Below are 12,821 nucleotides of genomic sequence, written 5' to 3' on the forward strand. Positions count from 1 at the left end.
TTATTTTCCATTAGGTAATAGTTTCTTTTAGAAATTGCTAATTGTAACCTGAGATCAAGTTTAAGACCATACAATCTTGTCACTGAAGGGAAAATTAGTTCTTGCTGTAAAATCTAGCACAATCAAGTTTTATGTTGTGTCCAGTAATTCATTTTTGGGCTGGAATCTATTTCTTCGGAATATTGAATGCAAGTGATTATTTACTCTGTGAAAGCGACATTGACTGGATATTATAGCGAATTCAAACCTAGTATTATGTTATTATGAGTCAACAAAAAACATATAAGCATTTTATAGGTTACAACAGATAGCTCAACGCATTCAGCTTTCGAGTTAATTTGGGCTTCTACTAAAGTTTATTCAGGACATTAAGTTATTAGGACTTGCGTCTGTAATTCTAGAATTATTTTGGTATTTAATTCTTGATACATTAAGTTCTTTTTTTCACTCGTACTTTGTATTATAGGGAAATTAATTATTTATTAAATTTTACAAAGCTTGTTGTTTTTCACTCTTTTCTGTTGCTTTTTTAAGAACATAACCTCGTACAAGTCAAATTTATTTTCACAGAGAAATATGGGCATGACTTGATTGCAAAACGAAAGCAAATTTTTACCTGGCTGAATACATGTGTGATTGTGTGTTATACCAGTGCGAGGTAGATATATAATAATGAAGCCAAATGATACCTCAAACGTTTATCGTTCCTCAACCAAATGATATTTAATGCTACTAAAAACATAATGACCATTTCTAATTCTGTCAAATATACACTGCATTTACTCGATTCTTTGCCTTTGTCCTGTTTCAGTTATGACTCTCATATGGCGCATATTATTAGCTCTTCTGTTTGCTCTGTAGTCGTGCGGAGCAATTACAGTGTTACACAAGCATTGCAGGTTCATAAGTATTTTAAATGATACAGTCGAAACTTTAATATTTGTCCTACAAATGTGAAGCTAATTTCTCTTTAACATTTATAAATGTAGGATAAACTTGGTTTGATTTCATGTAGTTTGCTGAAGATTTTATTCAAGACGCTCTCGACTGCTAGCGTTGAAAATATGTTGAAATGGACATTATCCAACAATTTTCTGACGTTAAACTGGGATACCGCTATTAAATGAAGAATTTAAATTTTATGGCATTGTGATTGTATCACGATATTTTATTTAAGGATACATTTCCCGAGACTTTTCAAACACAGAAACGTGAAAACAACATTGCTGGATTATATTAAATTTTGCAGCTCACTCTAGCATCGCTTTCAACCGGTTGTTGATAAAGGGTTTCAAGGCTACACTATTGTCCTGGTCAAATAGTTAATTCCTCGCTTTTAAAGTCTGATATGAGTTGTACATAATGGCCAGTATTTGTTAATAGTTGTAGTCATTTAGCTTTTATTTTCATTTTGTTATCTGTTAGCACTGCGTTATTCAGAAACAGCTACAATCATTTTCGACAAATTTACTTTTAAATGTTAACATCGTTAACTGTAAATATCGTGTTATATTAATCTTATATGTTGTCAGAATTTAAATTCACAAAACATTGGCTATACTGCTTTAAATGCTACCAAACATTTCAGATCAATATTGTCTAGAACAATGTACGCTCATGAAGATTCTTTCGACGACAACGTAAAGAAAGCAATAAATGCAAACGTGTTATTCGCAGTGACTCTTTTAGTATATCGTAAATTATTGTCGTTCTCTGAATGTGGAATTTGACATAAATTATAATATATGCTGAAATTTATAAACCGGCTCCTACCCCCGCCGCGCGAAAACTAAACTACTTACCTAATGAAAACGATGACATATAACATACGCACTGACTTTGATATAATTTATATCACATAAAGAGAACACATACACAACGTTTAATGAATATCCTGTATTGCCTGCAAAAATAGTATACACTGACTGTAAAAGAATAGTTTGTAAATTCAAAAGCAATAAACAAACAAGAATTATATGGACGATTTTAAAGTTCTTAACTCAAGCGGAATATAACACCAGATCATGCATAGATGTCTTTGATGTACAGTTGCAGCCTTTCTAATCTTTCATAGGTTTGTTTACCTTGCAGACGCAGTTGTTAACCTTGTTGGTTATTTTCCTTGAGCAATTCTTTCTAGACAAACGAATCATTGTCAGCAAAATGGACGAGGGGCCACACACAGAAGTCTACTATAGTCCCTGATTTTGACTAAGTTGGGTATAGGGAGATATCAAACCTGTCCCCTTCCTTTACGCAAGAATTTACTATTTTGGTTTGCAGACAGAACTTTGTTATTTTCCTTGAGCTATCCCTTTCGTGAGAACAGGACCACTGTCAGCAAGAAGGACGAGGGGCCACACACAGAAGTCTACTTCAGACCCATTTTTTGTGTAAGCTCTGTATAGAGAGGTGTCAAAGGTGTCTCCTTTCTTTACCCATGACATAGATATTGGAGGATCTTGTACGCACATAAGCCACACAATATCTACGCAATTCCAGGCATATGTAACCAGCTTTTCATTAGTCGGGTCGATTTCGTTCGGAATCAGATTCCAGAATTCTTTCTGTATAAATGTCTGAAAACGTAAATAGATATTTTGTACTCGAAATATGAGCCTGGTGTAGAATCAAATTGTAGTTACTAACGACGTAGAAGAGCAAATGTATGAACACTTCACAAACGGACAGTTTCTTTAGTGTTGTTGTCTTTTCGTCTCACAGAATTAAGCCTATTAGAGAAGACATATTTTTATTTCTTTAAGATCGCAAAATCTCGTAAATAACTGCTAACGTTAACTGGATCTACTTCGGTTCTTCTGCTCTTGTATTGCTTAGACAGGCTCCCTTTCTTCTTCATGTATCCATATCGCCAAACTCAGATACATCTCTCTCGCATGAATTGAATTTCTTTGGATTTTTTAATTATAAGAACGATTGATAACTCAATCTAATTTATGCATTCACGTCTGTACATAACGCTTGTTTTAATTCCTGTAAGTAAGCGTTTGATTTTGTTTAAATTTGTTGGTTGATGGTGAATGCTAAACGAAAGTAAAAGATACTTCTAGATAGATATATCGCTAGATGCGATTAAATCTATATATCTCAATGATCCTTCAAATGTTTTAGTAAAAACAAACAATTACCTTTTGAAAAACAAAAACAAATTGGAAAAGACTACCATCAAGGTTACACAATCCGTGGAATTTCAAAATTAATGTTAGCTCTTAAACGGTTAATGTAGAAGTTTTCCCCTTTTCTTCTATCTGCTTTTGTCCAGCAAACATGTTGAGCTCAAGGTCAATCACTCTTAAATTATCTTTGCTACAGATCAAATTGAAATGTTTAAATATTTGTTTCATTTGTCTTTGCAATAATATGCCCTACCTTTCCCCCAACTAACGCGTACATTTATTTCGGTTTTCCATACATACTGCTTTTTATGATTTAAGCAATACATCTATTTATTGCATCACTTGAAATATTTTGCTTATTTTGAGACTCTCTTCATGTTTTTAAGATTTAAATTATATCTGAATTAACTAGAAAACAAATTGTACAGTTTAAGACCATTAGAATTACAATTAAAACAACAACGTTTGTCCATAGATAGTTGGAACTTCACTAAAATGTTTTAGAACTATTTGACAGCAAATCACTAAACTTTTCTCAAGCATAAAATGGTGCAGATGTTACAATAAACAGTGAACCAGTTTGTCTCTTCTTACTATTTTTATTGCCACATAATTCATTATCCATGATTTTGTAACCTCTTTATCGTATTCCTGCGAAAATGAAGAAGTGTCATGAAAGTCTTATTCACTGATGCAAATCCAGGGATCCTCTGCTTTTGAACGTATGCCTTAGATGTAGACAGTTTTATGTAGCAATTAAATGGTATTGACTTGCATGAAATACCGCCCAATATCTAAATTATCTACCTTTGATGAAGTTATTTCCCTTGTACATTGTTACATCTAAAAAGCGTGCACCTTCTTTGCTAACTTTTGTTTACAAATATTTCGTTCTTCCGATCAGATACATTATTGTTTGCATAAGGTTTACAATTTTAAGAGTTTATACATATTTGTATTAAATTAAAAATTAAAATAGTTCTTCTCAACAAAAATGTTCATTAAATTTAAATGTTATCATCCCGGCGATTTGGATCAACATTATTAATCATTACCGTTCTACAACCAGCCAACCCATGATTATGACTGATGATAGGACGAAAGCTATCAATATATGCTGTAACCATAATACTGTATTTACGGTAATGAAATGTCCTACATATTTCTAGAGAATCATTTGCATGATAATTGTTCCTGAACCAAAGAGTTTGAAAATAAATCTTTCCATTCAGCAGGACGTGTAGTCTCACCTCAACAATTTAGAGCAACATTCCTACCTGGGGGAATTTTCCTTGGTATATTTTTCCGTACGTTTGAAAAGTTTGGGCAAAAGATAAAACTACGATGGCTTTGAATTATTTGGAATCAGGTAGTGCAATTCGACATTTCCAGAAAACACATAAATGTAATTTTACAATTTCGAACCATATTTCCTTTGCTGTATCATGATAATTTTTTTTTTTAAAGAGAACTGATAATATGCAAAATCCTTCAAGTGTCGCTCCACTCATCCAATACACCGAATTTATGTTCATTAAAACTGTGGCATTTCTCTTATATGCCTTCAATATTAAAAACAAGAATTGTTTTAGATAAATTCTGCAACGCCCAACATCCTGATTTACGGAGGTTTGAATTCTGAATATAAATGTCGTGCATGCTTATATTTCTAATATGAGAAAAGCAATTATTTACATATGTAGGCCGCCAATTGGATCTGTATCTTTAATTTGAACAGCCTAGAGTGCTCAATTCGTTCTCTGAGCCATTAAATATATGAAATGAGATTATACTGGAAAATGCTTTTAAATATGTTTTATACCGTCATTCACGGTATCATTATTTTCCGATGTCGATATAAAATTCAGACCTTTTAAGGTATACCGTGCTCTGCTATAGTCTGAACGTCACATTTGGAAAGAATACCAACTGAAGGTCCGGTTTGCAAAGCTAATAAAGGTCCACCAGTGCTCAGTGTATGGTACCGCAGTCTCGTCCGTCCCGTGTATCTCTTCAAACCTTGTACATAACTTGGAGTCTTCAAGTTTATGTATTAAATCAAAGTCTTTGGAGATAAAAAGAATTTAGCATGTCCAGGTTCCTGTGCACATCAAGGGACAGTTTCTGCGATCTGAAGAGAACATTTATATTAAAGTACGTATTCTTTATTTACAACGAAATTGTACCAGCTGAACAATGATTTTTGCTTTGGGAAACACATGTTGTTTTGTAAAAGCAGCCCTCAGTTCTGAGAATCTGAACACAACCCGTTTGCCAATCATTAGTTCCAAAGTCTATAGTTACTGCTCTGACTTTGTAGGTCAGTCGTCTTGGTCAAACATGCCAGGTGATGTATCTTGCCACATTCAAAGATGCTATCTCGACATTCCCTAGATGCATTTGTTTTGTGAAATACATTTTAAATTTAAAGTGCAAATTACATCTTCCTCTCCACAAAATTTAGATATCATCGTATTTTCGTTGCGTTCTCGTCTTCGTCTTCAAAGTCGTGTTGCTGCGAATTCTGATGGTTGGAGGGGTCAGTCCAATGAAGGTCGCACGTAAGTGGGAACGGCTGTTAGGATGCATACACAATCTGCATAGGATTGGTCAGAGCATGGGGAGCTGAATGCTAAACCGAAGTTAAAGGTACGTGTACAAATATAGCTAGTATGATTTATAGTTAGATGGATACATTTTTGGCAATTTTTAAAACTATGATGATTGCCCCATCAGTAAAAGAGACATATATCAAATAATTTCACTTCCAATATTAGTAATTGTATACGACAAGGCACATAATGCTATTTATTTAGTATGACAGGTTCTTAATCAGATTTGAATTATAACGTTCTCTAAAAAGTAAACCATCGATGGTATCGTATGTAAGGTTTTCTACTTTTCGGATCTGTAACTGATTTTAAATTCTTATAGGTTCCTGATCTTGTGTGAAATCGGGAAGTAGGGTATCTTAAAGACGTTACTGCAGGTGCGGAACATATCCCAGTGGCAGCATTCTATACCGAAGCTCAGATTTGTTAAAAATAAGAACCTTAATATATTGCAGAAAATTGTTTCTGGTTTCAATAACGCAACGATCACGAAATTTTGGAAATAAAAGAATGGATGAAATAAGACTCTCTATCAAGAAGCTACACACGTATGTTCTCCAACTGTCATTTAACATATCTCCGGTATAAAGGGCATGGACAGATGGAGATTATCCAATGAAAAATTCCAAGCTAAATTAATTCGCTAATACAAATGCAGCATCATGACTTTGTATATTTTTAGAATTGATAAGAAATCTTTGTAAAATATAGTTACTGAGTTTCTTTAATGTCAGTCTGAATTCATCGAAAGTATCTTATCGGAAAATACCTGAGATAGATAAAATTAAGTAATTTTTTAAAGGCAAATGCATAAAACGTGAACAATAAGATAGTAGAGACAGACGTTTGATGTTAGGGCGTCCTCTGTTATTCTCCATCTACCATTTGTCATATATCTCTGTACTTAAATCATTATAAAGTTTACAGGTTTATATGTACCCTAAAGATTAAATTCTATAACGCTGACTATGAATAATGGAATTAAAATCAACTTACATCACATATGTCTTTTTTTAAACCCGGTGCGTCCATCTTTAACTTCTTAGCAACAAGACCCTTAACCATAATTTCTTCTTTGTCAAGAATTGTGGACTATTTTTATTTTAAAAAAAACAGAATATAATATAAATAACACATTCTTAGGGCAATTGTTTATTTAAAAAAGATTCTCTTGTGTGAATAATTTTGCTATAAAATCAGGAAAGTTATGTTGCAGTGAAGATAAGATTTGCACTGACATCACAGCTTACTTCATCAAGAGATACAACCACTGTTAAGTTTCTAAGCAGTAAAATTTATCATCATTTGACAAATTGTTTCAATGGAAAACAAGTTAGTAACTTGGAAGATAAAACTGTGGTCCTTCGCGCTTCTTTAAACAGATATTTCAAGTATAATCAGAAAACATCACATGGATTATGTCAAAAGAATCTATTCAAATCGTGATTCAGAAAATGAACATGCAGGATGATATGAATATCGCATGACATCAGATGTTTAACATGATATGGTCATAATGATCGAATAAAAAAATCTAAATTATTGTTGGATTTATACATTCGGAGCTATTATATTCAGTTGTGCTTATTTCGCCAAATATTGGTTGCATAAACCTTACATAAAGAAAAATATATAATAGTGTAGAATGACGGACTTTCCAAGTCCCAAATTTTGAAGAAAGAAATATAGTTACCTCATTAGATGCCATTCGTTCTTGCAGCATGTTGTGTATTCGCCTTGTCAGTTCTTCTGAGGCTAGTTGTCTGCAGTACTTATAAGCATACTGTAATATATTGTAATAACTTTAAACATTATGACACTCGTAGTCTACAGTACTTATACGTATATTGTAAAATGTATCGTACTTATTTTAAATTATATCACGCTTCCTGTCTATGGCACTTATATATATGCTGTAAAATATGTAATAACTTTATATAACATGAAGCTCGTTGTCTACAGTACTTTTAAGAATGTTGTAAAATATCATAATAACTTCAAATGTTAGATTATTCATTTTCTTTCTTGTAACATTACCTTATTGCTATTGTCCTCTGATAAGTTAATATTTGAGAAAGAAATTATAGCCCCAATGTTCATGTTCCGTTGTTACCTTGAAGGTATTGTGTCTTGCTTGTTTCTTTTGGTTTTCTTTTCCAGACGTTTTCCGACCCTTCTCATCAGATTCCATCCCCAACCACCTCCCAATACTCATCCTGGAAATCTTATTTGTAAAATGTACCTACCCGAACAATTCTGAGTAGATCGTACACGATATGCTCTTCGTCCTGTCCTTGTTTCTGTAGGAATTCAAAGGCATTTGTATATTCATTGCTGTAAAGTTCGGAGAATCGCTCGGCCAGGTTGGTCGGTCGATTAGTGTCTGATAAGTCTGCAATATTCGGATTTCCTTGATACAATAGAAAACTGGCTTCTTCACTCCGTCTGCAGGACACATTAAAACAACTCGGATCTGTGTTTAATTTCATCATGAGGCAAAACAAAAATTTCAAACGAAAACAACACAATCAATATTTCTCCTTTTAGGCAAAGAAGACAACATTGATTTGAATGTAAAAATGTCGACGCTCATACTTTGTTCATTTAGTACCTTTTCACAATATACAATAATCCAATCAAATCATACGATAAGTCACAATTAACTAAATGTATAGTACCTTAACTATAAATGTTAATTCTGCAAAGATTAGTAACACCATTAACTACTTTTAAATATGGTTTATATGTCCATATTTAAGGGAAACCGTGTAAGTTCTCCGGTTAAAGCATGCGGCATATATATTTAAGAGAGTGCGTGTATGCTCGTATAATCTGTCATTAATATGAAGATTGTAGTATGAATTGGTGGTTGATAATACTCTCCAGTGAGTACATTCGCTTATCAAGAAGACATTATGTATTATATTTTTCTTTTTAATCCATTATGAATATAGATTACATGTTTGTATTTGACTTCTTTGACAGAAAAGACAACGATATCATTTCATAGTATTACCGTCTCTAAAATGCATCAATACCACACGATCAGTACACACCATGCAAAAACATTCAAATTTTTCCATATGACATGTACCCTATTATGAACGATTTGAACATTTTAGTAAAATCTGAGGCAATGCCAGCTTCTCAGCAAGGCCACAAAACAGACGATCCATTAAAAGTGGAACTCTGGAGTCGGACGGTACATACCCAAATGTAAGAGCAATGTGTGAGAGATTTAGTGAAACCTGATAGGTGGTAAATATACATGCTAGTCATTTAAACATGTAAAACTAATGTTATTCCACATGTGACGATATATAGATACTAAATAAATAGATAGATAGAAAGATTTTTCTCGACTGATATAGTGATGCAGTTCAGTGTCACACACACACACACACACACACACACACACACACACACACACACACATATATATATATATATATATATATATATATATATATATATATATATATATATATATATATATATATATATATATATATATCTGTGTGTGCATTTATACCGTAGTAAGTTACTGGATCTATGTGTTTCTTCGGCAGGTTTATTGTCGATACCCGTTTTTGGCGCTGCTCCAGGGTTATTGTTGTAGACACCTTCGGTGGTTTTATCTGTCACTGATTCAGGAGTATGTGCCTTTTCAGAACTGTGTGGAACGGCCAGACCGTATGACGAGATTTTCATTCTGTCTTCTTTGCGATCACTCTCATTAGCATCCGTCTGATTCTCCTCATTCACATCAGGTGATGCTTCTTTTAGACCAGGATCTCTTGACCTTGAACTCAGATTCGAATTAAGCTGCGTCTGTAATTTATTTGCCTTAAAGACATCAATATCAGATAAACATTGTTACGGATTTAAGAACGGATTTTGTTGTTTATATCATTTCAATAGGTATTGTGTATTTATTACGCCTTAATTTGATTAAGACGTGAGCAATTGATTGAAACTGCTGACATATCGTTGATACATGAGATATACTGGACCTTGTCTGCGTGTTCCTGTTTCAAATGAAATTACGATACTAACTTTTGAATTTTCTTTCTCATGCTTTGGCAATCAAACCAAAACAAAACATTTGAATATTGTTCAGCGGGTTTCACTAATTCTTCTATATGAGAACAACAAAGTTAAAGAATATTCATCATATGACAACCTTTGTGATTTAATTCAAGCCAACTGCAAAACAGTGAAATGAATAAATATCTCAAGTAAGATTACCAACATGACTGAAAAACCGTGGAATCAGTGATGACGCGATCTCATTTATGTGTCTATATTTGCCTATTTTATATATGAACAAATGGGGAATAAACAAGCCTTGATTACTATTGGAAAATGGTCATTTATTCGCTGGTGAACCCAATGAAAATCTTTGCTATACGTGCTTCCGACACAATGCCATTTCCTAATATGACGTCATATTTTCACCTGACATGTCACGAGGTGTAGAAACGCGCATGTAGAACTAATTGAAGAAAAAACTGACATGGGACTATTACGCTACAAAATATATCATGCATAAATATATGTTGACCAAGAATAAAGGAAACACGAATTTGTGACATTGTTGCAAATATATAAAGCCTTAGGATCGTCAGGTACTACCTTTTCAGCGCAGTTTACTGAGCTATAACAGGTGCAATAGAAAATAAATAAACATTATGAGACTAGTCTTCTCCCTTATTTTTATGTTAATGTCCTTGCTAACATCTTAAGACATGTTTTCGGTCTGAATGTATTATGTTTTATATACATACTAATAAATCAGTAGTCGGTGTAAATAAAGCAAGCTTTGATCGTCTATATATATATATATATATATATATATATATATATATATATATATATATATATATATATATATAAAACATAAGAAAGGACGTCAATGATGATGATAGCGCCTGATTAAATTTGACTCACCTCATCCTTCTTCTGCTCGAGGCGGTCATAAAGTTCAAGAACCAATTTATATTCTCGTACAGCGCCTTGAAATGACATTTTAGCAGCTGGAAAATCTTTGTTAAGAAGGTGCTGAATAAATTCTTGAAATTCAAACACAGAAAATTGCTCATTTTTTAATATTTGCAATCTGTCGTACATGTAATAAAAATCTGTAGAAATTTCATTCAGATCCTGCACTGAGAACTCATGGGATTTGCTGTCGCTAAATTTCTGGATAATGTCCATCCGGTTTACCACTCGACGATCCATTGCTTATTTAAAACGTTTTATGTGACTTACGTATCTGTGAATGAGATATAAAATAATTATTCGCAAATGTACCCCAATAATTTTATTATTTCAATTCCTCTGTCTTTAATAACTGACCATTGTTATATACTGTAGCTTGTAAAAATACTTAACACTTGAAACGTAGTACGATACAAATATTTACATAAAAGCTAAACATATTCAACAAGAAAAAGTAAGATATTATTGATATACTAAAATTGATTTTCGTATTAATCTGCCTCGCAATTGTAAGAAATCCTGGTTGAAAACTGTGCTTGACAGGTGCACGCAAGCAACTTGAGGAGCTCACTCTATATTTAACCCGGTTATGATTTGTAAATATTCATTATTTAGTTAGGTGCTATTCAGGCAGAACTAGATTTAGAATTTCTGGAACAGTGGTAGCAGAAATCGGCAGAGTGAAAGTAACCTATAGACAAGGTGTCAATAATGAAATCGTAAATACAGTTCATATTAAAAACTGATACATTTAAACACTACTTAAGTGTTTTGTTCTAAGTCGGCGGTAAGAACGAATTTGGTGTGGTGATAGGATACCTCGAGACGGTCAGTAATCATAATTCGTATCAAACGACTTCTATCCCCCGACGTCGAGTAAAATACGAATGCTGTTTTGTATTTATTACATACCCGCTCTTTTACACTTTCAAATATTTTAGCTTTTTCTGTTTCATTGAAATTCGAAATGAACTGGAATGTATGAAAGATTACTGCGTCTAGTAATATCTACAAGCACACGTCAAAATAGACATCAAAGCAGTTCGAATCGTAATGTGTGATTGGATATACGGACTGGATAGCTGTATCGAATGAAAGATCAATCACATCTAATAAAACGATGAAGATTCTCCCAGTAGTCCTTGGTGAGCAGCCATGGGTGTACAAATCCATTAAAAACATGAGAAAACATAGATTCAGTTTGGATTAATATAATAAAATATAGTTTTAGAGCACGGTTAATTTATAACACATTCCTGTTCTGTATGTTCTATATGTGTTTGTTACTGTCTTCTCACTTGGTGACACTGTGCATATTTGAAAATCCTATTTGTATCTGTGTGTAAGTCTTAGGTAACGGAAATTTAAATTTGGTTTGGATAGTCAATCATCAAAAAAAAATCTAAATATAATACCAATAAAAATGGGTCATTCCATTTCCTTCGAGTAACTTTACTAATTGTAACGATTTAAAATAGGTCATTATAGAGTCAATATACTGTTTACGTGTACTTACCACTCATAACTGTGTATATTTCCCTTATCAGTGAGTCTTCTGGCGTGAGAAACAATAACTTTTTTTTAACACGTTGTCCTACCGTATTCATTAAAAGATGATTATATGCGTGTCCAAATAAGTGCTGTCCTAATTTTAAAAAATCATAATACTTCACTGTCTTATTTTAGCTATGATATCTACAGGCCAATCAATGGTGTTGACATAAACTCTTGTATATTTCCCCAATTTATTCATTGAATAGATCAGCTGTGAATAGATAGACGTTACTGCTTAGTAAATTCAATTGAGTGAAATGTTATGTCGCTGCCATTGCTAGGTAGTATTCAGTATTAAATTAAATAGAAAACCTATTCATAGGTTTAACTTAGTGAAGAACCTGTTAGTTCGCTGACTGATAATGAAATAAAGGAAGAAGGGGTATTATTATCTTATAATATACGACATGGTTGGTCTGTAACGCTCATATAGCTAAAGTCAACGACACGCCATTGCAACATTAACATACTCACTTTTTGGAACTTTCTGCTTTTAAGAATAAAATAGATTTTAAGC

General features: G+C 33.1%; 2 protein-coding genes across 4 annotated transcripts; both read right to left on the reverse strand.

The window, feature by feature from the left end:
- Positions 1-1,834: 1,834 nt before the first annotated feature.
- On the reverse strand, positions 1,835-9,048 carry LOC149776754 (uncharacterized). 3 transcript variants are annotated; one of them, XM_089942574.1, is made up of 4 exons: positions 7,996-9,048; positions 7,443-7,532; positions 6,746-6,841; positions 1,835-2,579 (listed from the first exon to the last, which is right to left on the reverse strand). In XM_089942574.1, the coding sequence occupies exons 1-4, from the start codon at positions 8,239-8,241 to the stop codon at positions 2,295-2,297; spliced, it is 717 nt and encodes a 238-aa protein (XP_089798700.1). In that variant the 5' UTR covers positions 8,242-9,048; the 3' UTR covers positions 1,835-2,294. The 3 variants fall into 3 exon arrangements, with proteins under 3 accessions (XP_089798700.1, XP_089798701.1, XP_089798702.1); XM_089942576.1 differs by lacking the exon at positions 1,835-2,579 and adding an exon at positions 5,017-5,268; XM_089942575.1 differs by lacking the exon at positions 6,746-6,841.
- On the reverse strand, positions 8,429-12,470 carry LOC149776755 (uncharacterized). Its single transcript, XM_089941349.1, has 4 exons — positions 12,267-12,470; positions 10,700-11,024; positions 9,282-9,580; positions 8,429-8,447 (listed from the first exon to the last, which is right to left on the reverse strand). Exons 2-4 carry the CDS (start codon positions 10,988-10,990, stop codon positions 8,429-8,431), a joined length of 609 nt encoding a protein of 202 aa, XP_089797475.1. The 5' UTR covers positions 10,991-11,024; positions 12,267-12,470.
- Between the last annotated feature and the right edge of the window lie 351 nt (positions 12,471-12,821).

Source organism: Sinohyriopsis cumingii, chromosome 18 (assembly GCF_028554795.1).
Source record: "Sinohyriopsis cumingii isolate HCF-2022 chromosome 18, ASM2855479v2, whole genome shotgun sequence".
NCBI classification, from domain to species: Eukaryota; Metazoa; Mollusca; class Bivalvia; order Unionida; family Unionidae; genus Sinohyriopsis; species Sinohyriopsis cumingii.

Coding starts and splice junctions, on each gene's coding strand:
- LOC149776754 (XM_089942574.1), bottom strand. CDS start 8,241: ATGATGAAATTAAACACAGATCCGAGTTGTTTTAATGTGTCCTGCAGA. Junction 7,533..7,995: donor ATCTACTCAGAATTGTTCGG/GTAGGTACATTT, acceptor AATATATTACAG/TATGCTTATAAGTACTGCAG. Junction 6,842..7,442: donor AACGAATGGCATCTAATGAG/GTAACTATATTT, acceptor AAATAAAAATAG/TCCACAATTCTTGACAAAGA.
- LOC149776755 (XM_089941349.1), bottom strand. CDS start 10,990: ATGGATCGTCGAGTGGTAAACCGGATGGACATTATCCAGAAATTTAGC. Junction 9,581..10,699: donor TCGAGCAGAAGAAGGATGAG/GTGAGTCAAATT, acceptor AATAAATTACAG/ACGCAGCTTAATTCGAATCT.